The sequence below is a fragment of the Cuculus canorus genome, chromosome 2, assembly GCF_017976375.1.
Source record: "Cuculus canorus isolate bCucCan1 chromosome 2, bCucCan1.pri, whole genome shotgun sequence".
NCBI lineage: Eukaryota > Metazoa > Chordata > Aves > Cuculiformes > Cuculidae > Cuculus > Cuculus canorus.
Window position 1 is genome coordinate 107708149 of NC_071402.1, and position 27908 is coordinate 107736056.

The window sequence follows — 27908 nt, forward strand, 5'->3', positions numbered from 1 at the left end:
GGCCATTTGAGTTCAATAGTAAAATCTTCAGATTTCATTGAGATCACATCTGGGCTGTCACTGAACAAACTGTACCCGTTTTAGCTGACATTATTTATTTGACCTAACTTCCTGGGCATGCAACCAAACCCAAGATAACCTACAGAAACCCAGATAAGCTGTGACTATCCTAACTGTTGTCCACAGCTCTCCTGAGCTCTGTTTCCCCTTTAAGGTCAGGAACAAAGAAGAGGGAAAGGTTGTTGGTGTTGTTAAGTGAGGCAATGGGAATGATAGTTTTGTGGTTATCAATGATCCGGGTAGTTAGGCTTCCAATGTAACAGTGTTTTTAGATTATATCAAAGTATTTGAATACCCACCTGCAGATTCTTTAAGCAGATTTCTACTTTTTAAATTATAACACCTAAATCAATTTCACCTTTGCCTCTGGCTCAGTTGTAATCATCTTTGATGGGGTACCATAAAATGAAGGAGAAGTATTTTTTAAATGTTTACACTTGCTCACAAAGATTTGAAATTAAAATTCAGTGTTTTTTATTCCAATACTAGGGCTACCTAATTTTCTGCAGTCTTAAATGTCAAATTCCAACCTATTTAGGAGACTTTGAATTTAAGAGGTTACTGCTCTCTTTGGCAACAATTAACATGCCTGGTATCTCACTGTGTTTTCTTGCTACAAGTACCACTGTGCCATCAGTCTTTGAACAGTTGTGGCTCTGGGTATTTAACTTCATCAGGCTTTCAGCATTTCAGGCAGCTGGATGCTTTTAGCTGGTGTCAGTTCAGGCCGGCCTCTTAAAGAGAAAAAAATCATTTGTCAAATGCCCTTCACCTGAGCATAGCTCTGGGCAGGCTGAACACTATTGAGGACAGGTAGGCATTTCATTGCTGTAGTGAAGTTGATTAATTCACATCAGTTGGCTGATGTGCTGCTGTATATCTTCAGAAGAGCCAAGCAGGTCTGGGTCTAATCTATACCTAATCATAGGGGAAAGCTTCATGAGATGGCTATCCATGCTAGAGAGATGTATAGGTGATGTGCAGAGAAAGTAGGGGAAAAAACCCTATATATATATATACACACACACTGAAACAAGTACTTGAGGGTTTTCTTTGCCCTACTTTTGAAGGAAGGGAGGAAGGAAGGGAGGAAGGAAGGGAGGAAGGAAGGAGATTGATTTGTGCTATTGTATGGTTGTTGGGGCAGTTAGTAAACCTGTCACTGTTGGTTTTCAGTAGCAGCGCAAACAGCAAGCTAATTGTAAGTGCAGAGAAAAGACTATTACAACCTTTTCCTGGACGATGGAGTTGTCTTGCAGCTGAGAAGCTGGAGAACTTGTAGAAGGCAAGAAAGGGTAGAGCTGAGGAAACAGGGAGAAGATGATGTTTTTGGAAACTCAGCAAATTCCTTGGAGTAGTTTCAGGGGAAAATCTCAAAATTATAAAAGTGGCTTCAGAAAGCCTCTTTTCCATAAAATATTTTTGTCATAATGCATGGCAGTTTTTTCTGCAAGTGTTTTTGTTCATACCATCCTGTCTTAGCATGCAGTGTGTATGGCTGGCTGGCAACTTATTTTTCTTTTTTGACCATATCTTGACAGAAACTTAAACTTCTGGTTCTGACTGTGATGACCATGAAATACTTTTGCAAAATAAATTGTCCCCTCAGCATACTGTATTTTTGACTCTACCTTAGGTGGCCTGTATGGCTGCCAAATTTCATATTCTTACATCCTTTACGTTTCAGCTTACAAAAAGGTAAAGCAAATATTTAGCTATTCGAGTAAAATTAAGTAATTTGAGGAAATTAGCATGGCAGTCGAAAGAAGAAAAACAGCGGTATTGCTAGAAGTTTGCAAGTCCTTCAATGATAAAGGATGTGTGAAAACATGACACTGAAAACAACTAGCAAAATAGTCTGCAGCAGATCATAGAATCATGGAATAGAATCATAGAATAGTTAGAGTTGGAAGGGACCTTAAAGATCATCCAGTTCCAACCCCCTGCCATGGGCAGCAACACCTCCCAGTAGACCAGGCTGCCCAAGGCCCCATCCAGCCTGGCCTTGAACACCTCCAGGGATGGGACATCCACAACTTCCCTGGGCAGCATGTTCCAGTGCCTCACCACTCTCATGGTGAAGAAATTCTTCCTAATGTTTAGCCTAAATCTGCCCCTCTCCAGTTTATACCCATCCCCCCTCCTCCTGTCCCCACAAGCCTTTATGACTAGCCCCTCTCCAGCTTTCCTGTAGGCCCCCTTCAGGTACTGGAAGGTCGCTATAAGGTCTCCTCTGAGCCTTCTCCAGGCTGCACAAGCCAAACTTTCTCAGGCTATTCTCATAGGGAAGGTGCTCCAGCCCTCTGATCATCTTTGTAGCCCTCCCCTGGACCCCTTCCAACAGCTCCATATCCTTCTTACATTGAGGATTCCAGATCTGGACACAGTATTTCAGATGAGGTCTCAAAAGAGAGGAGTAGAAGGGCAGAATCGCTTCCCTCGACCTGCTGGCCATGCTTCTTTTGATGCAGCCTAGGATATAGGGATATTATTGCTTATAACAGGATAGCTTCTCATGATGTATTCCCAGGAGACATGAGATAACATTGGTTTTATTTGGCTTTCTCTTGCATATTTGGTGTGTACTGCAACAAAAAGTCAACGTTAATCCATGTGTTCTCATCCACTATTTGTTTCTTAATTGTTTCTGCTAGACAATTAAGGCTGAATGCTTAAGGGAAAAGATTTGAAAATTTCAGCTGGACAGTCTCTTATAAAAATCAGCTGCTGACTTTAGAAATATCTCATTTGTCAGATTTTAATTTTTTTTTTTTTTTTGATTTTGCATATGGATAAAAACCCCATGGAGAATGAGTACCAGCAGAGTTTGTATACTTTATTACTTCGGAATCCAGTAAGGTTAACCCTTGCTGCGCCTCTGTTGTGGGAAGTCTCTTAACCTAAGTAATTAGTATTTCGATACTTAACTGTTTTTCTTGAGATCTGCTAACTCATTCAGGTATATTCTATAATAATTGAAAGTTAGAATGTGACACAGGTGTTCAATATGAGAGTATCACTGGGATTTTCAGAAATGCCTAGTTTATTCAGAAACCATTTGGAAATTTTGAAAATATGGAACAGATACTTAAGCTTTATGAAATGTAAGTCATGTATTCTCTCCCCCAAGGTGATGAGGAGACCTGACTGAAGGATGCTAATTATGCTTTGTCAGTGGAACTAGTCTTACAGATGAGGATGGGTTCTCTGAATGACAAGCAAGAGTCACCTGGTGACACTTCTAAATAAATGTAAAAATCTGTACAAATATTTTGGCATTTGTATGTCTATTGAGAAAACTAGAAATTTCAGCAGAAAAGAAATAGGTTTTCTAATACTAGACCTTCATTGATATCTTTTATCTATAGTTTATCCACTACTGACTTCAATCTAAGAAAGCCAATGATTGATATTTTATTGGTTTCCTCCTTGTGGTAATTCTTTTGTTTAAAATACAGCCGTGTCAATGCATCCCAAGCTATAATTGAAATATAGCGTGAAAAGGATGGTTTTTATTGTGATTTGGAAACTCCATTTTCTGTAATTAAATCTTTTTATGCGAAGCAACAGAGTCTTGGATTTGGAATGACCTGAATGTTAGTGCTTATTTCCACTTTGAGCTTTATTTGAGGTTTTCAGGCTTAATCGCAAACTGTGGTGATGTGAAGGTAAAAACGTAACAGACTGTCTTTGTTTTCCAGACTGTTGAAAGACTGAATGATAGGCCTTTGAATTTATTTCCCTTCTCGCTCTCTGTTTTTGCAGGGTCTAAATCACAAAACTGCTTGTGGAACACCATTATCGGTGGGCTGACTGGCAACCTCAAGGAAAGGCCAAAGCCGACCATCATCAGTGATCCTAGACCTCCTGAAGAAATTTTAGCAGATGAACTACCACCTGTGGACAGTCCTGAGGCATTGGTGAAAACATCTTTCAGGTTTGACAGATATGTTTACTTTGATCATCCTTGAAAAATATCTTGTTAAGATTAAGTCTGCAGTGTGGGTTTGGTGGGAGAATTGATACTAAAGGATTCAGCAATACTGTGTATCTTTGTACTGAATAAGAGTGAAAAAGGAGGTCCGTAAATAATACTGTCTGGACTCGTCTTTCACTTCTCAGACTTCATCTTAAAATATTGTGGACTAGACATATAAACTGTATGACTGTAACTAGTCAAAATTATCAACAAAGGCACTTCATTATATGAAAATGTCTTTGAAAGTTGATATTGTTTCATTTGAAAGTGGCTTAGCCATCAAGACTTGCACTTTAGGTCAGATGATGTGCTTTATTGATATAAGGGAGAGCTAAAAGTTTTTGTGTTGATGTAATGCCTTAAAAACTGTCTAGCATTAATTTATTTTGTCAGGGGAACAATTCTGGCCAGGGACTTGCAAACAGGCAATTGCTGCTGTTGTAAAGTGTGTAATCTATCTATTGCTGGGTTTTCCTCTCTTTTTTTTTTTTTTTGATTTTTTTAATCATATGGATGTACAGTTATCAGTTTTTTTTTCTTAGAGGCAAGCTTTCTGAAAATAATTTTCTCAAAATCACTTCAAATAGAGAAGCCATGTGTCTATAGTGGATCTTTGACCAAAATGTGAAAAATGGTGTGCCCAGCAAATAATTTTTCCAAATGTTTTTTGAGCTTTTTTTTTTGTTGTTTTTGAAAAAATATGTTCTACTTTTCTATTAAACACACACGTATGTGAACATAAAGCAGTTTTTGCTTTGGATAAGTTTCTCTGACTACAGTGATTTTGATTATACCTCAGTCTGTCAAACTTATTTCAGTATTCATATAATCATTATTTTGAAAGTACTGGCTTAAGTCATTAGATTACGTAGTAATTTCAGATATCTTGTTTATAGTACTTGATATTTAACAACGTATTACCATAAAGTGAGTTTATGTCAATCTATATAAATAAATGCGGTAATTCCATAGAGTATTTTCATTTTTTAATATTTCCATTTAAATTATTCAAGATGAGTGTTTCAGAATCTACATCCTCTTTTTATGTTGACCTGTAGTATTTAATGGCTTTTAAACTATTTGTGTCTCTCATATTTAAAGTCTGTACTTTTGAGAGATAAAACCCTGTTTTCAGCTTTCACTTCTTGTAAAATATTCTGGGTAGCAGCAATCCTTACATTGCCGTCATCAAGATAATTTCAACCATTTTATATGACAAAATAATGTCACAGCATTTAAAATGGCATGATTTGATTATGTGAGTAGGGGTATGACTTGGAAGAAGCAAGCTTGTATATAGCATAATAAGGACTGAGTTGGAAAATGTAATTTAACAGAATAATCTTGCTCATGCATCTTAAATGGCTCTATAAACATTACAGAATTTCATCAGTATAGAATTTACTGTACAATGAGGCATTTTGGGGGGGCTTTTATAGATTGCAACAAAAATTTGCTTGGATTTCCAAGTGAAATTTAACTGCCTTGTTTTATAAAGACAGGAGTACCTATGTGTGTTTAAGAGCTATGTAGAGAAGTGGAAGATAAGAGAGCATACATCAGCTACTTCCTAAAAATATGAGAAAATAAAAACACCCCAGTCTTTTTATTAATTTTGTGATTTTGTTGATATTATGGTGCAAACTGGTCAGTAGCATATCTTGTACAACGGATTGCATGTTTGATTCATCAGGGTCTTCTGTGGGTAGTGATCTTCAAGTGCTTCCTTGATGGAGTTCGTCTGGTGTGTCTGAGTGCCGGTGATCGACTGGCAAACATGGGCTTTCCTTGTTTCTTGTTTGCTAGACAGTAGTGGAAGTTCTTGCTACCCTGTTGCCTTTTGGGGAATGAAATGGGCTTTACAAGTTGTCTAGTCCAGCATTTCTTAAATAGGAATCTGGTGGCTGAATCTCAGGGTGTATGGGGGGCAATGTCAGGCTTATATGAGCTGATTTTACAAAGAGAAGAACCAGGCCTTTATTTCAAATGTGACTATTACAAATTGTAAAATGCACAATTCCCTTACCTACTTCTGATTCACCACCGTTAGAGCACTGTATGGCAATACTATCCCTTTCATGCATTGTTAAAAAGAAAATGTCTCTCCAGTGTCAAATGAGTCACAATTCCTTGTGATTGCATATCTTTTTATGTGAGTACATATAAGCAGTACGAAATCCCAGTTGCCACCTCTTGTATTAGATCTTGTTTTCTACAGTACAGTACTTAGTGTTCTGTAGCTTGGAAAATTAGGAAGAGATCTATATTTGGTTTTGTTCAACATCATAAGCTTGAAATGCATTTAAACATACAAGGAGAAATGTGATTTCAGTCATAGTTTTCCTGCAGTAATAATCCATCTTTAAGATGTAAAGCAATAAAAGAAGTGAGCCCAGCCCCCAAGTAAGTATAGTCTATGGCCTTTCCATAATTAGAATCATAGAGTCATAGAATCACCAGGTTGGAAAGGACCCACTGGATCATCCAATGGAGTCCAACCACTCCTAACACTCCCTTAAACCATGTCCCTAAGCACTTCATCAACCCGTTCCTTAAACACCCCCAGGGAAGGTGACCCGATCACCTCCCTGGGCAGCCTGTTCCAGTGCCCGATGACTCTTTCCATGAAGAATTTTTTTCTGATCTCCAGCCTGAACCTCCCCTGGCGGAGCTTCAGGCCATTCCCCCTTGTCCTGTCCTCTGTCACCTAGGAGAAGAGGCCAGCTCCCTTCTCTCCACAACCTCCTTTCAGGTAGTTGTAGAGAATAATAAGGTCTCCCCTCAGCCTCAACAAGCCCAGCTCTCTCAGCCGCTCCTCATAAGACTTGTTCTCCAGCCTCCTCACCAGCTTCGTTGCTCTTCTCTGGACACGCTCCAGAGCCTCAACATCCTTCTTGTGGTGAGGGGCCCAGAACTGAACACAGTACTCAAGGTGCGGTCTCACCAGTGCCGAGTACAGAGGGAGAATCACCTCCCTGGACCTGCTGGTGACACCGTTTCTGATACAAGCCAAGATGCCGTTGGCCTTCTTGGCCACCTGGGCACCCTGCTGGCTCATGTTCAGTCAGCTGTCAACCATTAACCCCAGTCCTTCTCCTCTGTACAGCTCTCCAGCCACTCTTCCCCCAGTCTGTAGCACTGCATAGGGTTGTTGTGCCCCAACTGCAGGACCCAGCATTTGGTCTTGTTAAACCTCATGCCATTGGTCTCAGCCCAGCAGTCCAGCCTGTTAAGATCCCTTTGCAGAGCCTCCCTACCCTCCAGCAGATCCAGACTTCCTCCCAGCTTAGTGTCATCTGCAAACTTGCTGAGGGTGCACTCAATGCCTTCATCCAGGTCATTGATAAAGACGTTGAACAGGGCTGGACCCAGTACCAAGCCGTGAGGAACCCCACTTGTGACTGGCCTCCAGCTGGAGTTAACTCCGTTTACCACCACTCTCTGGGCCCGGCCATCCAACCAGTTTTCAACCCAGGAGAGTGTGTGCCCATCCAGGCCAAAGGCAGACAGTTTCGAAGCAGAAATCAGAAAGCGTTCTGTTTGTATTGATTTTCTTATACAATTTTTTTATTGTCTCTTTTCTGAAGATACAAGGAACAAATACAAGATTGGTCTAAACAAGGTTGAATACCTTTCTAGAGAGAGCATTGGAAGAGTTTGTGGTATTCTCTTGTTTGAAGTATTGCAGTGAATGAGCAGTTGTAAGTAATTTTGTGTCTTGAGTAGTTGCACTACTGCAGTGATTACAATTTTGATTTTAAAATCCATTCTCACTGGCATTTAGTCTATTGTCTAGCAAAGGCAGGGGAGGCTCGTATGTGAATTACATTTGCAAATACAGTGCAATATGGAGAATGGTGGATTACCCTACCCCCCTCTGACAAGTTAAAAAATAAAATTAGACAGATAGAAGTGATTAGCCTCTTGGAACACACTTTGTGCAATGAATCTGATCTATTGACTATCATTTTTAGTATCTGTGCATGTATCAGCATCCATGCATGTACAATCATTAGCAGTGGCTGTGGATTGCTGCTCAGGAATATTAGATGGTGAGTGTACAGCCTTGTCAGGGTTGCGTGATCCAGACGTTGGCTGGAGATGTCAGTGGTTGCCAACACTGAAGTCTGTAACTCAAACTGTCTTCCTAAATTTGCATTTTGATCTGCTAGGTCCCTGTAATAAGCAGTGGTGCTATCGGTATCAGTAAAATTAAGAGTGGTAATTAATGAGCTCTTAAGGAAACTATGTAATAACTTTACAGACAGCTTTATCTTCTGGGTGCTGCTTGCTGGTAGCCCAAGCAGTCATTTTGATAATGCTGGTCTGGCACCCATCAGGGTCAGCAGAGAAACAAGAGACAGGTTTGGGTGCTGGTCTCCAAATACCACCCAGAACGTTGTGGAAGGCTTTATGTTAGAAGTTGCACTTGCCCCCTGACTGCCAGCTGGAGTGACCTAAGTCACCAGGGTGGTACTGCTCTGGCTGAAAATTTGATGTGTCCAAGATGTCAGGATTTCTCCCAGACTCATTTAGTTTTGATGTATAGTAGAATGAGCATGATTTCACGTCTAGAGACCTGGAACGCTCAACTGGGGTACACGACTGTGGTGATGCTTGTGGGATGTAATGTCTGTGCTGGATGGTACAAGGTGGCTGGGACGTCTAGGGAAGAATGGAGAAGATCATCTGAGACACAACATTCAGTGCAACTTCCTGTCCTAGTTCAGGATCCATGTGACAGCTGGAGTTGGTCTGTAATTGCAGAATAGTCCAGCTGTTTCTGTCTGGCACATGGTGGCTTGGGGTGGGAGTTCTTATGAAGTGATAAATCAGGGTAACAGGCAGCAGATGAGGCAAAGACCCTCTGTCATCTACCAGACAAGCCTTTTCGATACCCATGTAGTTAAGCTGAACTAGGAAGTGATATATATTGTCTGTTACCAAGGCCATATGTCCTGGGAATGAGAGGCAGATTCAGTTCCTTCAAGGTCAGAGTGTTTTTAAGCTACAGGCTTGCATATGTTCTTAATTTCTGTCACCTTTCAAAAATTTTCAAAAGCTTGTTTTCAAACAAGCTTTTGGCTTGTGGCTTATAACACCCCTGCTTACCTTAATAGATGCTTTTCCTATGTCAGCTGCAATTTTTTTCTATTTTTCCAAGGACAGTTTGCTTTGCCTTTCTTATCTGCATCTGTTCTGCTTTGGGAGTCTTAACACTGGCAGCTAATCTTTTTGTATTTCTGTTTCCATCATGGGACGATGTAAACACTTGCTCATGCCAGCTACTGGCCACTTGGCTAGAGGTGATACTGCAGCCCTCCAAATGTAACAACTTGAGTCACAGCACCACATGCTGGTAATCAGCCCATGAGCCTCAGTCTTATGAGTCAAGGTGACATCAATGGGAATAAAGGGTACAAGCCTTCCTTCCCCCTACGTTGTCTGCATCACAGCAAGAACCTATCTCCAGTCACATGGTGGAGAAAGGTCTGTAGGACTTCTTTACCATCTCTCATGTTTTGACACTCTCTGGGCTGCACCAAAGCTCGGCTGTAGTGACATGAGCTAGTACATGAGATCTGAAAATCAAAAAGGAAGGTGATACTGTGCAGGAGAACTGTGACCATGACGGCAGAAGAACAGGAGTTGGGGGCTAGTCATGGGGTAGAATAAAGCCTACATGCCCTTCCTCCCTAATGGGTCTTAGTATTGCTTTGTTGCCTTTTTAAATTTGGATTTCCTTATTGTTTTTTAAAAAGCAGACACAAAAGTGAGAGATGAGTCTCGCTTGCCCTAACTTGCTAAAAAAAACCCAAACAGAATGGTGCAAGGCTGGGAATATGAAACACGCTTTCTCATTGCTTTTTTATACCTGTCTACAGCGGATCCAGGGCTCGCTAAACATTAAAATTAAAGCAGTCTCTCTGAAAACCACCGTTCTCAACATCTTTCTCAATCTAGACTTACTATAAGGCACTTTACTTGCATTGAACTAAAATCCATCTATGTTCTATTCAAACCTGTTGCTTATTCCTGTTATTTATTAATACTTATTACAATGAATAAGAAGTGAAAATTGTTCATTAATGAAATGGCCCACATAATATGTCTCTCTTCTCTCATCTTTTAATCGTGCCTCCCTTGTAGATATATGTTATGCTTTGTGAGAGCTATGCACTTATTTCTTGGTAGACTTGAGAGTTATGAATCAGTGAGGGAATGATCAGAGGAGAAAGATTTATATTATTTACTGTGCAAAGGCTGCATTCTCTCCCTCTTCACATATATCCACATGGGTCCAAGAGGAAGGTGTTTTTTCAGGCAGTTGAAAGAGAAATGGACTTCTCTTTTATCTCTCTTTTTTTGCTTGTTTGTTTTTAGTATCACAGTCTTCTTGGTCTTTATAGGATAGATGCATTATTGATGACAAGGAAATCCAGTGATTCTGTCCCTGTAAATATCAGACACATCAAAAGACCCAAGTTGAGAAATTCAGATGGCCTGTGAGTGTCCTACAAGAGCTGTGCCTCTGAACAGCAGGGAACAAATCCACATGCAAAATCAGAACAAGACTTTGAGCTGAAGCTCCATGTATAAAGAAAGTCCTGATTTGAGGACTGATCAATGCCTGTCCTTGACCATGCTTCTCTGACTGATGTTGGTCACCTGGATCTTGTACCCTGAGCATTTGTTTTGCAGCTGTGCAAGCCTTCTAGTTCTGTCTTTGTAAGTATATAGGTCACTCCCCAGTCCTTGACATGGACTACACTAGCCCCCGCCACACACAGAAGGCAGACATATCTTTAAATCCAAATGTGGTATACGTGTACAACCACACAAGTCTATGCAGCACTCAAGGGTGTACAAGGCTGTTCCAGAGGCCATAATTAATTGCTTGGCTTACTCAATTTGCCAGCCCAATCTTCCTTTAAGGTTTACAGAAGCAGCTGTATGTGGGCAGGGAGTTGTATATAGGAAAACACATGAATTTAAGGATAGTTTTTATCCTGTTAAGAGAGTGTTGAAAACTGTGATATTTAGTTATCTCCACCATGAGAGATTAATAGTCTCCACATACTAATACCAGACTGGGATGCCTTGCAATTCATGTTGACATAATTTTTAGCCTAGTCTCTTAAGGAAAACTGGCTATCCTTTTCCTAAGAAAATTGCTGTATATTTCTTATTCAGACTTTCCATGAACTTCTTAAACATAGCTGATCTTGATCAGTAGCTTAACAGAATGGTGGACATCTCAAAGGTACTTATTTCCTCCCTATTTTGTGAAAACTGATGGTAGGGTAAAAAAGGGTCCCACTAAACAAATGGATAGAAAAGAAAAGCTGACTTCTGGTAGTTGCTGTCTGGCTGACCAGTGCTAACGTACTCTTCAGCTAAAATCAGCACATGTGTAGCTGCGAACCAGGTGCTGTGTGTGATCATGAAAGCAGTCAGGGAGGAGAAACCCAAGGAGAACAGAGTGGCAGGAGACACAGCAGGTCACAGAATATGTTGCTATGAGGAAAGTAGGAAAGTTGTAAAGCACAAATGCATAAGAAACCAGTCACAGCTTGTGCTGCAGCTTTGAGTAGTATAATTGACAGTAATTCAAGTTATTTTGGCACTGCTGTTAAGCTATAAATCATTTCTGATAACCTTGATGGGTGGACCGCATATCTTGTTCTGGTGGATTAAGCGAATGGGATGCCATCATCCCTTCCCCTCCTGCCACGTGGTTACACCCAGTGTAGTCTTTCTGTTCACATGCAGAGGTCCAGGTTTTCCTGATGCAAACTGTCATGGGGTGTCACCTAGGGGGGAGGAGCAGCTGGGCTTTCAGATGAAACAGCACTAGAACGGGGCTGGTGGCCACCTGGCCTGTTCCTTCAGCCTGTGGTCTGCGTTTGAAGGCTACTTGGGAGGAGGGGATATAGTTTCTGGAATAGATTTATTGTTCTGGCACTCTGTATGTGTCCTATGGCCATAAGTTGCTTATCCTGTTATTGAATTAAGACTCTTACAGTGTATATTTCATTCCCTATGAGAAATGGGATAGTGGCTTCCTTACTATTGGCAGTCAGAGAAAGTGTGATGAGCAGAGATAAAAGTCTTTGACTAATCAGTTGCTGAAGTTTTATCTTGAGGTCTTTAATTCGTGTAAGCAAGAAACATTAAAAAGATGCTTAAAGGAAATTCCTGTAGAGTTTCATCTGCTTTTAAATCCTGGCTGATAACAATGAAGTTAAGTGGTATGTTCTGCTCTGACGTTTTCCTAAAGGATGTGGTAAAACATCCTCCAATTCAAATTCAGTCAAAGAGAGACTTGGTTTGGTTTTGAGACCATAAAACCCACAATTAAGAATTCGGAAATGTTTTGAAGGGGATAACAACAATAGCAATCATGACATTACCAAAAGTACTATTGAGGCTGATGGATAAGAGCTTAATCTTTTCTAATGTCCTGCATTCTTAATGTGAAGAGCTTTGAAAGAGGAAGAAAAAGAGATACTTAACTCCAGTTGACCATGACAATCAGATCTGGACAGAAAAGTCTATTTTGTCTTAGGAAAATAATAGCTGTTTATGTCTTAAAATAGAAATTTGAGATTTGAGAACCTACACTAAACATTTACCTGGGACACTTTGGAAATCCCTGTACCTGTAGCGGATGTCACTCATCTAATGAATATCACATTGTTGATTCCCATGGAAATGATATTAATACCAGGATACGTGTTGCTTGGAATCGCCTCTTTGCTCCCCCTGCTCTGTGTATCTCTTTTGACTTTATGGTTTCTGATGAAGATTTTGTCCAGTTTGCCTCCCCATGCAAAATTATTTTTGGTAACTTCCATATTTTACTGGAAATTCTTTTGCCAGAAATTTGCAGCCCAGCCTACCAGTGACTTTGCAGACATATAGCAACGTCTAGGTAAGTAAAACTGCTGCGAACTGTCAACACCCCTTACCCACATAACTTGCTAATGGCTGTTCTTTATCTGGTTTTTGCATGTTAAGCTGCCTTCTGGCAATTTCAAGAAACTATTTTATGTAATAGAAAGGTCTCATTTGGAAATTATCACACTATCCATCTGAGTACTCGGCGCTTGTGGATGTCAGAGCTACGGTGTCTGTAGTTTGCAGATTGGGACATTTATTTTTAGTTCCAATAATTTTTGGATCTAAATCTACTGAAGTGTTCACAGCAAGACTGCTAGAGCTATCATGTGTTACTTGGTTTCCATCTGAACTTTATAAATTGATCTAAACTTTATAAATTGACTCTGGTAGTTCTGAAACCAGGGCTATAGTCTAAATTTGCTGTCAGTCCTGCTCATACTCTGGCAAAAAAGCAATCTTATATCTTCTTTCGCTGGAAAGGCCTTCTTTCTGAGGTGTGGAAATTGACCTAGGAACAGTAGCTTTAGAAGGAACCACTGGCCAGAAATAGGGACCTGTTTACTTACGTGTACCTTTGATCTATCTCCTCTTTCATGTGAGCACTTACTGTTCCTTGTCAAAGCAAAATTTTATTTCCTCTTAGCTGAAAAAGGATCAGACCTGAAATTCTGTTTCTTTTAAATAACAGCTACTGAAGAGCATTTATTGTAAAAAGGAAAACTATCAGAACCTTACTTGCTTTCAGCCTAAATGATGCACATGAGCACAATGTGAATATCTGTAGTTGCAGTTTCTGAGGTGAAGATAACATTTCTATTCCCAGTACATGGAACCTCAAGATTGGGTTTTGTAATATAATTTTCAGTATCTGCTCCTGAAACAAAAAGATGCTTGTTATCCTACTGGCTCCTTGTAGCAGTTATAATTAAGTCTGCCCTAATTCCGAAAAGTGTTATTCATTATAAAGTAAAATTCAGATTCATTCTGCAGATGACATATTGCGAAAATGAGATTCCTCTTATGGCACTGTACCTCCTTTTTGAGAGCTTCTTAATTTCCTGAATTGTTTTAAAGTTGCTTATAACATAACTATCTGCAATGTCAGCAGTAGTTGCGCAAAAGAGTTGGAGACTGTGGTAGTGTAAATACAGTGGGCCAAATTTGGTGTCAATTGGCATAAAACTCATTTGACTTCCATGAAGTTATACAGATTTACTGCAGCTGAGTATGTGGCTTGATATTTCAAAACAGTGCTTGTACACTGACATTTACATATGTAGGTTAATGTTATAAATCTGATAAACTTGGCAGGGTAATTTTGCTGAATCATGAGTGATGCTGTCGAATAATATGTTATTCAGAGTGGCCTGAGCTAGATACAGCAAATTCCTGTCTGAAGAATGCCCACTGGCTTTCACAAAAACTCTGAAGCTTGCAGACTTTGAATCAGTACAGCCTTTAACTGGTTACCTTTTTTCCCCACTGATCCTAATGCAGTCAAGTTCTTTCTGGTTATTTGAGTGTGGTGCTGGCAAGCAATGTCCTGAAGTATAGGTTTTCTTTTGTTTCTTTGGTTTTACATGTTTGCTGGTTGGATTGGTTCTTGGGGAAAAAAATCGCATGCATTTGTCATTTCTTTTTGCTTAATAATTTATTATAGAACATAAATAATTGTATTAGCCTAACATATCAGCTCTTGTGCAAGCAAATTTGCCCTGATTTCTTATGAAAATTACTCATTGACATCAACAGAACACTGGATCCTTATTTTTGTGCTGCAGCAGAATATCAGCCCTTTTGCTCTGTTTTTTTTTTTTAAATATGATTTTTTTTCTGAATTGTAGTGAGGTTGAACTCAGATTTGTCATGTTCTGTGTCATATTTTTGAAGCAGTTGTACAGTAATTAATGAAAAGTTTATAATAGCACAAATCGATTCAACCTATTTTGCAGTGATTGATTTTTTTATTTTATTTTTTTATTATTCAGCAAGGCTGTATTATGGCTTATACAGCTATAATTTATGCTGTTTAACATTAATGACCTGGATGATGGGGCACATTTCTTTTTTTTTTTTTTTAATGTGAGGATAGTTGGACATTGGCACAGATTGTCCAGAGAAGTTGTGGAGACTCCAGCCTTGGAGATAGTCAAAGTGTGACTCGGCACAGTCCTGGGCAACCTGCTGTAGCTGACACTGCTTTGAGCAAGGGAGTTGTACTGGATCATATCCAGAAGTCCCCTCAGGCTCTGTGATTCTGTGTTGGGAACAGTGAGACAGAATTACCACCCTGCAAGTAAAATCTGAGTGTTTAATCTGCATTGCGGATTCGTTATCTGCATTGCAGATTTTTATTGCATCATCTGCACGCATCTGCTGCATGGAACTCCCTCTGACGTCAGTATGAAGTAGAGGTCTGCAGTGCAAATTCACAACTGGGATTTTTCTCTGAAGAGTTTAGCCATCTGTGTTTGAGACAAGCCAGAATGACATGTTTTAACTTTTTCCTATGTAAAATGACTTTTTTGTGAATTGAATCTTCCATAGGGAAGTTTATTAAAATGCAGACTTCATTTCCCAGTCATCAAAAGAAAGTGCTACTGAATTCACAGCTCATATAGATGAGAGGGAAGAAAAACGTCATGTCATGACATACAAATACACATCCTCAAATGTAATTTAAACTTGTCTTAACAAATTTCCTCTAAGAATGGAGAAAAAGTGCAAATGGCAGAGGCAATGTCCATAAAGAACTGATGAAAACTTTTTGGGGAGTTCATTGCGAGATGGTTAATGGTTTTAGTGAGATAATTTGTAGCCTTAGAAGTAATTAGTTTATTCCCAGGGTCAGCCTAGTGCTTTGATCTGTCTTGAATCAAAGCCTGGTAACAGAGCCTGTTGCTTCTGCATTTCCGGGGGTCCTGCTGGGCTTTTTCTAGGTCTTAAAAAACATTACTTAATATTTATCTTCACAGAGATACTAGACTAGGGTGTCATCTATTTTTAACTAGTACTCTCTACTAATGTTAGTTTCAATATAGAACTTGGCCTAAAATACTACATGGGAGAATTTCTAATGTATAAAGCAAAGAAGCATTTTCTCTCATTAATTTTTCAGTTGCTGAATTTGTGTGTCTATTGATGTGCAAAATGTGATTATCCATTTTTTTTTTGGTCTTATCAAAGGTAAAGTCATCTTAGTGACACTCATCTCTCCCCAGATACTGTATCAGGAGCTACCTGTTAAATACTTCCAGTAGCTTGCTTTTGAAGTTCTCTTCATTTGTTGTTTTGTTTTGTTGGCCCAGGCATGGCCTCAGATGTGAAATCGGATTCCCTGCCAATTTTATCTGTGCAGGTTTATTAGAGTACCTGACTTCAGCAGAGCTGTACCAGTATATGCCTAAGGCAACAAAGAAGTTACAAGCTGAATGACATTAGCAAATGGAATGCAGTTCAGATGGAGAGAAAGGTAATCAATAAAACATTCCTCAGTTCTCTTCTGAGCATCTTCATACTTCTTTGGGAATCTCATTGAAACTAGTGATAGAAACAAAGCACCGGAAGCTAACTTCACTCAATTTGAGACAGGTAGCATGAACGGTGACCATCTCTGTCTTTTTTTTTTTGAAAAAGAGACGTTTTCTGGGGAGAAAGTGGAAGGAACAGTCTTGCTTTGTGACAACATTGAGGCAAAACCCTGGCTTTGAACTCTGAAACAAAATACTGCCTCTTAAGGGCCAGGTATGTGTAGTTTTCAGAGTATGGTCCATGGTTGCTGCTCTGGCTAGACCGCTGCATCCATCTTCATGCTGTTTGACATCCTCAGCACAGAAAGGCCAAGTGCTATGAGAGATCCCTGCTGTTCCACAGCACTTGGCAAGGGTCTATCTGGACTTGGCTAACATTTGTGGCATTCCTGACTTCTCTGTAACCGTGCAGACCCTAGGACCACCTCACTGTTACCTTTGTAAGTGGCTTTGCTCAGTATCCTCCTTGACTGTTCTCTAATGACTATGAAGGGATTATTTTTCACTGAAATGTTACTAGCAAGATAGTAACACTTGGCACTTGGCAGAAGGGATTCAGCTGGTTTTTGAGGGACTTGGGACAGCCAGAGCTGCAGGCAAGACTGTTGAGGTGACTTCCTCATGGCTGTGGACAGCAAGCTGGTTCACATGCAGAGGTCTAGAGCCTGTGACAGTTTTATGTTGTGTTTCTGGATGCTCCCTCCCCCTATTCTGATTTTTATTGAACCAACGTCTGTCACCTCACACTGTGACACCAACATCTCTTGGCAGAGCTGGATATGCAGGACTGGTATGTGGGCTAAACAAGCTGGTGTAGTTTGGAATAGCACCAGGTCTGAAATGGGCTGCTCAGCCCAGAAGAGGAGGGTGGTCATCATCCTCTGTCTGTACCAAACTCTTGTTACCCTGTGGCCTTCCTAGCTTGGCACTGGACTGTTCCTGTAGCCACTGTCAACGTCAGAGTTGTTGGAATGTGCAGCTGTGTTAGACCATAGCCATCTGACTGTCCTCATCTTAGCAATGAAACAAGCAGTCGTTTTTGACAGAAAGCTATACTTGGCTTGGCTGGGAATGTCCACGACATCCCTATTGTGTAACATCTACTTGAGGATGGTCATTTCTGTGGCACTTATTTTCCTGGGATGACTGCCATAGGCATTTCAATTATGTTAGCGTCACTGATCAAGTCCACAATTTCTGCATGTTTTGAGGCTTTTATTTGGCTCAGACTCATAAGCAATCAAGTCCCAGGTGTTAGTTTAATCTTGTGAAGCCCAGTGGCGGTTACCAGATCATAAACATCCTTTTTTTTTTTGTATCCCTGCTGGGATGACATCATGACTGTTTACTGTGTGGCATTTTTGCACCTAGTTTTCTGGGTCACACTGGCTATAGCTTCATGCTGACCTGACAGTGTAAACAGTGTTTTTGGCTATGCTTATTCTCTGGCTGTATATTGACTAGAGATGCTTCAGGTGGCTTGAATCTAGAAGATGCATTCAAACTAAGTATGAGTGCAGACTGGAAGGTGTATCAAAAGCCTAATATTTTCAGAACGTTACTGCTTGTTGAACAAAGGCTGGTGCCTTCCTGCTGTGTAGTCAGTGTGGACATAAAGCCAGCTTGGCCTACAAAGTGGTTTTGACAAGATAGTCTCAATATAACCAACAGAGACATTAGATAGGATTGTTGGATTTTCTGAAATTTCTACTCAGCTTTACTCTTCTTGGTCATATATTCTTAAAATAAAACTCTTAGTTAAGAAAAAACATCTGACTCCATAGTTTCCAGGCAGCATAGACTATAAAATGAGATAACCCAACTGTATAATTAGAAGCATATAAGTAAATGTCTTGTAGCTAAACTTAATGTAAAGATACAGCTAATTGAAAGTAGAATGTTAACTCTAAGAATAATGCTGTACTTGTGTTCCATTTCACCAGTTAGAAAACATACTTCTGTTAAAAGAAATCACAATGCAAATCATTATTATCTTATTGTATTTCTGAGGAAGAAATTAAATATTGGAAATTTCTTAGATGTTTTTGGAACTTCTTGTTCAGTGAACGTTCTTTCAGTTTTAAAATGTTTTCATCAGATTTTATTGATGCCTCTAAAAATAATAATAATATAGTAGATTAGCAACACTAGGTAAACAATTGCCAACTAAACCAATCCCCCTGTTAAAACACAATATGAAAATGCACAATGCAAAACAATGTAAAAAAATGCATAGCAAAGTGGTAACACATGATTTTCAGAATAATTTGCTTTGTCATTTTTATACCCCTATTTAGAGGTTTGTCATAATCCTTACCAAACAATAATATAAAGATCCAGCTCTTCAAAGGTCCTTACTTACAACAGTCTCTTCAGGATGGGACTGCCATGGAAAGGAAAATGAAGAATGGGAACGAATGGATAATATTCTGTGTATGTGTAGGCAGAGAGACCCCTGGGCCTATTTGTGAATGTCAGAGCAGGTTCCTGCTTGGAGATGTTGGTGGTCCTCCAGGGTGACTCACCCTGGGATTTTCTTACGTCTTCAAGTGCTCTCTCTGCAAGAAGCCTGAAAAAAAGTGGCATACCTTGGAAAAACAGGGGATGTGGTATTAAGTATCTGATTGTTTTTCACCCTGATAGGAGAAGAAGAATTGTGGCCTGTCACAGATTCAAGCCTGCTTTCCTCTCTAATGTGGAAATTTTTCTCCTTTCAGGGTAGTATCATAGGCTGACATCTATGAACACACTGCCGCAACTTGGCTAAATGTGAAGCTTGAAAATGTACTGAGGGACAGAATTTAGCCTCTAGAAGCAGTGTTAGAAACTGGCAGTGAAATTTTTCATGAACGCGTCCGGTGAGGAACCAGATATGTTGCACTCGGCTCTGAGGAGATGCAAAAACCACAGCTGAATATTGAGCTAAATGCAGGATGGTTGGGGGGTGGTGGAAGAGAGGCAAATAAAGAAGCATAGTTTGGGGGAAAACACATATTTTTCACTCTCATGTAAAATACAGGAACATGGTTTCAAATGTTTTGTTGTTGTCATTACCATTTTGATATGAGTGTGTTCATGCTGATACAGAAGAATCACAATTAAATCTGATGATGGTGTTGCGGTTGTGTCCAAGGCAGGAGGCAGTGCTTTTCCATACCTCTGTGTTGGCTTGCAGACCCTTGCTCCTCATTGAGCAAGGTGGGCTGCCACACTGCTCTGAACACAGAGATGAGTGATTTTCATGCTGAAGGTCATGCTTAGCTCCTCTTTCATGTGCCACGTGTCTGTGACTAGCTGATGAGTGTAGCTGCACATTATGTGTATGCAATGGGAGATAAGAGGACTGTTGTGCCATGACTCTACAAAAGCTGTGGACAAGAGGACCCAATGACAGAGGAGTGATAGCTCTGATAATCCAGAACCTCTATGCAGTGTCTAATTTTATTGATTATCTCATCAGTGGGTAACTGGCAGTGTTGTCAAATGACAGATAAAACTCTAAAAACGTGCACCAGGGCCATTCTTTTATCATTATTTTCAAATAACCATGGGGATGGGGATCTAAGCAGTCTGTTTTTGTTTTCCTGTTGCTCAGTTCAAGACCAAAGTTGGGAATAACTTCAAGTGAGAGTCAAATGTACTCAAAGCCTGTAGCTGAAAATAAGTTCAGGGACAGATGCTTTGACCTTGTCTGTCTACACAAATAGCAGTGATTTGAAGATCAGTTTATTAACTTAGTACTTGCGTTTATTTAATTGAATTCAGTAACTGATGTGTGCAGCGTACCTTTTCTCTCATACCTGCGTGGAGGAAGATATTATCATGGCAATTCAGGCACTCATGCAACAGCAGGAAAATGTGAACACAATGTCTGTTATTTTCTCACTTCACTTTCTATAGATGAACATCTGAAGTAAGGTAGAGAGACATCTTTCCACATTGTCACACTCTATATTTCCCTTTTTTCAGCCTCTTTACATTATGCTTTAATTTTGATGATTTAAATGATGGCTTGCCCATGACACCTGACTGGCAGATGTTCTTTCAGCCCTTGTTACTGCAGGAGCAGGCTTAGTGTGATTGCTTTACTCCTCACGTTAAGCTATCAACTAGCATTTGTTGACCACTAATGTGCTTGCAGATTTGCAGTTGTCATTCTTTCAATTTGCTCCAGTTCTTGGTTGGTTTGTTTTTTTTTAAAGTTCCTGGCACAGGACACAGCCCTCGCTATACTTCTAAGTAATCCTCTCTGAACCTTTCCCCAAATTCATCATGGATATTATTCAAAAAAGCAAAGAAAGAATCGATGAACAACAATGAGATAAAAATAATTAGGTCCTGTCAGTTTGTTTGAGGTATGGATTCAGAATTAAATACCTGAACCTTTTCTCATTTCCATTCTTGGAAATAGTTTTGCTGTAGCATAAACAATCTGAATTTATTGTTCTTAGGCAGAAGAGGAGCCCTGTTGGGTGGGAGAATTGTGAGGGTGGTATAACACATCCAGCCTTCAGCTCTACCTCCCATTCCAGATGCCAGGATCTGTGATCAGTTGTGAAATACAAAGGCTGGCAATCTGCCTTATACATTTTTGTGGCACTTACAAGTTACCTACTGCTATGTGTGCTCTTATATTTTGCTTCCAGTTTGAGAATGCTGCTGGGCTGATTCACCCTTGTGGAGACCGAAGTCAGATACATAAAAATTATTTGGCATGTGCTTGAAGTACTACACTGACTTTTTGTGATCATGTGAGTCAAATTCAGTGTGTTTGTATTCATATTCAGCGATCTGGACTTGGATATAGTCCAAGCTGTGAATGAAAGCTGTGGTCAAGAGCCTTCTGAAGAGTGCAGCCTTTTCTGCAAGTGTACAAGTCTGTACGGAAAATGGAAATAAGTACAGCTTTCAAGATTTTTCTGCATTTTAATAGAAGTTTACAATTCGAAACAAAATCTGTGTGCAAACATAACAGCTTAAATCTAAGAGTGACTCCTAGACAAACAATAAAAAGCGGAAGTTTTACAGAAACTGATTCAAATTAATGCAAACATTTGGACCAGTTAGCAAATTTTTTTTAGTGGATATTGGGAAATCTTCTTGGCCTCATTAAAATCTCCTTCAAGGTTTTCAGTTCCTGCAACAGAAAGTTTCCATAGTCATCACAAGACTTTTCAAGCACTCACCTGAGCAATATTAATTAAGGATGAGGTGTTTTTGGGAATCTATTATTAATAGATGTGTACTAACAAGATGTTTCAAGAGAATTTAGTATTACAGGGGGAGGAAAGAGGTGCAGGATGGAAAAATATTCCTCTGATGAATCATTTTGATTTAGATAACTGGTTCTTGTTCCACTTATTAAAATGCATTGTAAGTGGATTAAATATTCAGAACAAGTAACTGTAAAGTAATGGGCAAAACATGACATCCACTTGCTGCATCATTCCTACCTCTTAACGGACAGTAAATGATGGAGGTCCTTTGCCACGCTGGGTGCATTTAGCTTCAGAAATGGGGAGATAGCAATAGAGAGCTGTGACGAGGCTGTGGTAGGTTCTTATTTTTAACAAAGGTTGCCGAATATTGGTGTATAATTTATGATCATTTCAATAAAGGCTACTGTTCGATTGAATACAGAAGGGAAACAGGTATGTCACAAGTGGTAGATCCTCTACTTTTAAAATTGTAGGTTAAATCTGAGAACATGTAATTCGTAAATGTATTTTACTCTGTCCCCTGTAAGTTAGGCATAAGTAAATATGTATCAGAAGTCAGATCCTTCTATCTAATTTTCCTGAATGGTAAAATGAACCTAATCTGTAGCATCAGACTTGGTTCTCATAGAGACAGTATAGCTTTCCATTTTCTCATCTGTATCAAGATTTCTGTGTTTTTTTTTTTTTTTTCCTTGAGGGTAATTTTGTTGCGAAATTAACATGTCAAGAAAACTTCTCTAAGCAAATTGGCTGCAGTTTGCCAAGAGCAGGACTGAGGTTTGCATGGGAAACCATCTTTGTTCATTGCTAATTTTGTTTCATGTCAGAGATATTTGCAGTGCTGGAAGTCTGAGTTTCAGGATGGAGTGACAATTAGAGCAGTCAAAAATTCCCTCCTTCTTTTGAGGGTCTCTGCATGTTGATGCAGCTCCCCAAAAATTCTCCAGAGGTAGATGGACACATAATTTGCTGGAAAAGCAGTAAGGTAACCTTCAAGGTGCTTTGTGCATTGCTTGTCTTCCAAAATCTCTGGAAAGGGATTTGATTGTGGAGAGAAGAAAGTGGAGTAGAAGCAGAGAATATATGTACTTTTTGTATAGCTTATTTCAATACCACAGTTCTGTAACAGGACAGGATGTTGTGTCAAAGCCAGGACAGATAAAATCTTCATACACAAACCTGTCCTTAGTTTCTATATGAATAAATCAGTATTTCATAATGCATTAACACAGCTAATGTTGATGAATGGTAAAACCTTGTAGCACTGAGACAGCAGTGTTTTGGGATTCCCGTATTCCCCGGTGAAGGTCTGCAAGTACTGCAAAAGAAAAGATGTAGGATGTGTTTAATGTGTACTTATCCCAATGTGCTGCAGAGCAAGGACAGACTGTGACTTCTGTGTCCAGAGGGACTGTTTACTAAGGAGAAAATGTATGGATTTTTTTTTGTGTATCCTACATGTGTCTTGGATTACATAGCTTTGCATGCTCACAACAGTGTAATTCTTCTGGGAGTGTGCACATAAGGAGAAGAGATGTGGATGTGCAGAGCTCTGAGGTGTCCTGAGAGTTGTGGAGTTGTAGGGCTGCAAGGCAAAAAGAACGTTACTTTATTCCAGCATGGCACAGAGGCTGCATGCCCTCGTTTCAAAAATGTAATGCCAAATCATACATCTTTGTGGGGAGAGAGGCATCTGTCCCAGGCAGTATGAAAAATCCACCCCTTGTCCTTGTAGACAGTAGCGGAGTGGGCAGAACAGAGTTCCATAACCATACCTGCTCTGTGGTTTTTATTTGTGGGATGTGTTTTGGAGATTTTTAAATGGGAGTTTTCTGTTTGTGTGTTTTTTCCATCCTGTTATGGCTTAGCCCCATGCAGCAGCTAAGTATTACGAGTGATACTCTGCTCCAGTAGGGAAGAGACTTGGGAATTAAAGAATAATTCATGGGTTGAGATAAAGTCAGCTTAATAGAACAACAGAGGAAGAGAGAATAAAGATAATGGTAATAATAGAATTTACAAAACAAATGACGTGCAATGAATTGCTCACTGTCTGATGACCAATGCCCAACCTGTCCATGAGCAGTAAATTCTGAGCAGTGAGCCCTGGCCCCTGGACCAGTTTCCATTTATATACTGAGCATGATGGTATATACTACCAAGTATCTATTTGGCCAGCTTGGGTCAGCTGCCTTGCTGTGCTCCCTCCCAGCTTCTTGTACTCCTGCTCACTAGCAGAGCATTGGAACCTGAAAAAGTCCTTGATTTCTTAGCAACAACTAAAGCAGTCAGTGTATTATCAACATTCTTCTCATACTAACTCTAAAACAGCAGCAGCAAAAGAAAATTAACTCTACTCCAGCTGAACACTACTTGGCAACAGCTAAACCAATATGTGTTATCAACATTACTCTCATACTAAACTCAAAACACAGCAACTACTGGGAAGAAAATAAACTTTCCCAGCCAAAGCTAGGACAAGTCCACCCTGAATTTTCAGTCATATTAAAACATCTTTTTATCCTGTCTGGCAATGTAAAAGATTTTACATGGGCATATACTGTGTTATATGGACCTAGGGCGGGGATTGTGCTTGGTGAAAGACCTGTGATGCAAACAAGGATCAGACTGGTGGATTTACAGATGAGGGATGTTTTGGAGTTGAATGTACAAATGGACTGCTGTAAAACTTAGAGATGTTATAAAACTGAGTAAAAATTTTTCAAATTGGAAATGAGTTATTTGATTTGAGCACATCCACGTTTGCAGATGAAAATATTGAGTACAATATAAAGCAGTTGGAATTAGAGAAATGAAGGATCTCACCCAACTGGCTTGTCGGCAATAGAGATGTAAGGATAAAAATAAAACAAGTTGCAAATTAACCTATTAGCACTTCATTGTATGTGTGAAGTAGAAAAATGACTGATCTACCCATGATGATCTGCAATTCTGTTATTCATGTACAAAACCTCACACTCTTCAGAGTGTGTAAAAGATGGTCAGCCTTTCAACCCATATCACAGTATAATCTTTGTATTGATCACAGAGCAATAACTTGAAATAACATTCTGGGTAGGTGAAAGCATCATTAGAATCTAATATTTCTGTTGTTAGCTTCCTCTCTGGATAAAAACTAAAAATACACGATGTGTTGCAGTGAAGCTTACCCCCAGTTGAGTAAGTAGGTGTATGCTTGTTTTCTCACATCGAGATAAGTTTCTTCAGCTATGAAATAAATAACCAATCATTTGAAATTAACGTGTGCGTATGTATTATATAAGCTGAGATGCGTAGTAACAGGACAGTAAGTTCCATGCTGGTGGATAGCAGTATAATGATGGTATGCAGCAGATTTTCCCAATAGCTCAGCTGACTCTGATTACAAAACTTGCTTCCAACTATTATAATCTGAGATTAAGAAGAAAAATAAAAAGTAAAACTGTGCAAGAAAACTTGAAGAGTTCTTGACATTTACTACTTTATTTCCCATAGCTTTTTCTGGAAAAACAAACAAACAAACCCCAACCAAGCCAAAACACACCTGAAAGGGCAATACACTTGTATTTGTCAAGTATGCACAAGGGAGGAAGAACGGTTAAGTGTTTGGCTCAGAAGAAGAGTCCTCTTAGCTGCAGATTTGAAAACAGTTAATAAAAGTGCTAGTTCTGACTATTGAAAAGAGTACCATTCAGTTTCAGAAGGTAAATCCTCTTCCATTTTCTCCCTTCTCACACAGTAAATTCACTGTATCAAGTGAATTAATCTCATGTTTGTCTGTGCTGTGGATAGAGGACGCAGGCTCCATCTTGGATGCAACAAATGAGATCGAAGTTTTGCCTATCTCATTAGCCTCCACACAGGCACTGTCTCACAAATGTCAGATTCTGAATATGCAGGTACTTACAGGAATTATTTGCATACCTACAGGTTGACCAGTTGATGTTGACAACGAGGCAGTATTCAAATAAATCTGTAATGAAAGTAGCTCTAATAAGATAAGTTGCTTGAAATGAACATGTGAATATGAACAAGTGAGTGAATATAGATAAGCAATACAGGTAATTAAAAAGTTAATAACAAAGGTCTCCATATTTGGAATTTCTTGCACGTGATGCGTGTTAGGCACCTATGCATGAGGTAATTTTAGCACAGCTTGAGCTAAAGCAGGCTATTTTTTTATTTTTTGAACACTAAGATTTATATTTGTTCTTACATCTGCCAAGATTTTGATTAATTTTAGAAGTTACAATCTCTAAATTGCAGTTTTTCAAGGTAAAGAGAGCAAGTTTAATCTGTGACTACCTTCAGCAACCTGGTAATAATTACATTTCTACATCATATTTTGTGGTATCCGATGTAATTATGAAACAGCTGTGAAGTAGGCTGCATAACATCTTGACTTAAAATCAGTTTTACATAAGCAGGACAACTTTAGCAATATCGATGTTGATATCAACAATGTTTTTCTAAACAAAGGAGATACACAGGAGCATACTGTGAAATGTCATTCATAAAGCTATTTTTGTCTGTACAAAGGGAAGAGTACTGCACTCTGTAAGCAGCCTCAAGTAGTATCCGTGGGTCTAGTCAGAGGTGTAGGGCAGAGATGTATGATAGTTGTAAAGGCAGTGAATTCTTACGCCATGTAGGATTAATAATAGGAATGTTTAGCTAGTTGGCTTCGAGACTGAATATTGACAATCAAAACTGCAATACTGGAAATGGAAAATCAAAACAGCTCTGGTTCTATTTCATTGCAAGATTCTTTGACCTGTGAATTAGCCTCTTGAGCCACAAGACAGCTCTGTAGTAAATTATTGGAATTAAACTTTTTCGTTCTTTTCCCCTGGTGCTGTTTAGAGCAGAAGATATGATGTATGTGTTATAGTTTTTATAAAATGTGTTTAAAACCTGAGTCTGTTAAAAGATTTGATCTCATGTGGGGACCAAAGCTTGAGTCAGTTAATAGATTCTTGGGTCAGACAATTTCTGTCTGGCATTTGATAACATTACTCAAACCCTCTACATGATTTATTTGTCCAATTTAGAGAAGGATACATATAGGAACGTAGGAAGGCCAGGAAATACGTGGACTGAGAATTATTTTATGTGGGCTTTTATAAAAAAAAAATTCATCCAGAGAGTAAGCCAACTAAACTGAGTGGAATTTTTGGGTAATTTTAGTAATACAAGAGGTAGCTGTAGCCATTCAGCATTGTTATTATTTTTTCTTTAAAAAGATGCTGTTGCCTCATAACACGAGGAATTAAAGTCCCATAATGGCCCAACATTTTGACACTCATGTGGGAAAGGTCTGCTAGTGCAAATAATAAATCCGCAAGCAATATCTGATGAGATGTGTTGGTATGGCTGGTGGAAAATGCTCTCTCTGTTCAATGGACAGTCTCAGCAGTATTCCAGTTCTCTGGATAGAGTATGTCATTGATTTCAACATGTCTTTTGTCCAAGGCGTTTTTAGAGGAAACATGTTTCAAACTGTACTGCTGTGCTCGCACACACTGGAGAGGTGGCTTATGGGTCTTCCTGCTTTTGTAAGGAGGGGCAACAGCAGCATGGGGCACAGCGCTGTGTGTAAGGTAGGTGTGTAAGCAGCGGCTGAGCTGGCTTAGGGGCCCCTGCCTTTATACTCTTCCTCAAAGTGGAACTCTGGTCATGAGTCTCCAGATGCAAATGTGAAGGTGCAACACAGAGGGAAAGCCCTCACTCCTGATGCCCCAATCTCCTGATGTACCACTGCCCTTGCTGTTCACTCAGAGCCTCTCTCCAAACCCCATTCCTCCCTCATGTCCTCTCCCTGACTGCTTCCCATAAGAGAAATATTTCCAACTTGCTTGCCCCAGAAGGTGGAAAGGGACCAATTTATGGGAACTAATATAGACTTGCCCAGTGACTCATCATCGTGTTATCTTCACTCCTCCACCTCTTTGGCAGCCCCTTGCTGCAGAGCCCCTTGCCCTTCTGCAGAGCCCCTCTTCTACCTCCTCCTAGGCTCCCACGCCTTCCGTCTCAAAACTGCCGTCTTCTCTCCGAGCCCTAGCTCCTGGCACAGTTTTTTCCAATGCTTATCTACCAGCTGTACTTAAAAAAAATTAATTCAGAAAAGGGTTAGGCAGCTTAAAAGAAAAGGACAATGCTGAGAAAGACGGACCCATTGTAGACTTTCTTGGGCCCTTTATTTGTTCCATAGTTATG

General features: G+C 39.7%; 1 protein-coding gene across 3 annotated transcripts in view; it reads left to right on the plus strand.

Moving 5' to 3' along the window:
* PDE1C (phosphodiesterase 1C) overlaps positions 1-27908 on the plus strand; it is a 291755-nt gene that overhangs the window by 38966 nt on the left and 224881 nt on the right. For all 3 annotated transcript variants that reach the window (XM_009568489.2, XM_054060642.1, XM_054060646.1), the window contains exon 3: positions 3826-3997. In XM_009568489.2, coding sequence (XP_009566784.1) covers positions 3826-3997 — 172 coding nt within the window. The remainder of the gene's footprint in view (positions 1-3825; positions 3998-27908) is intronic.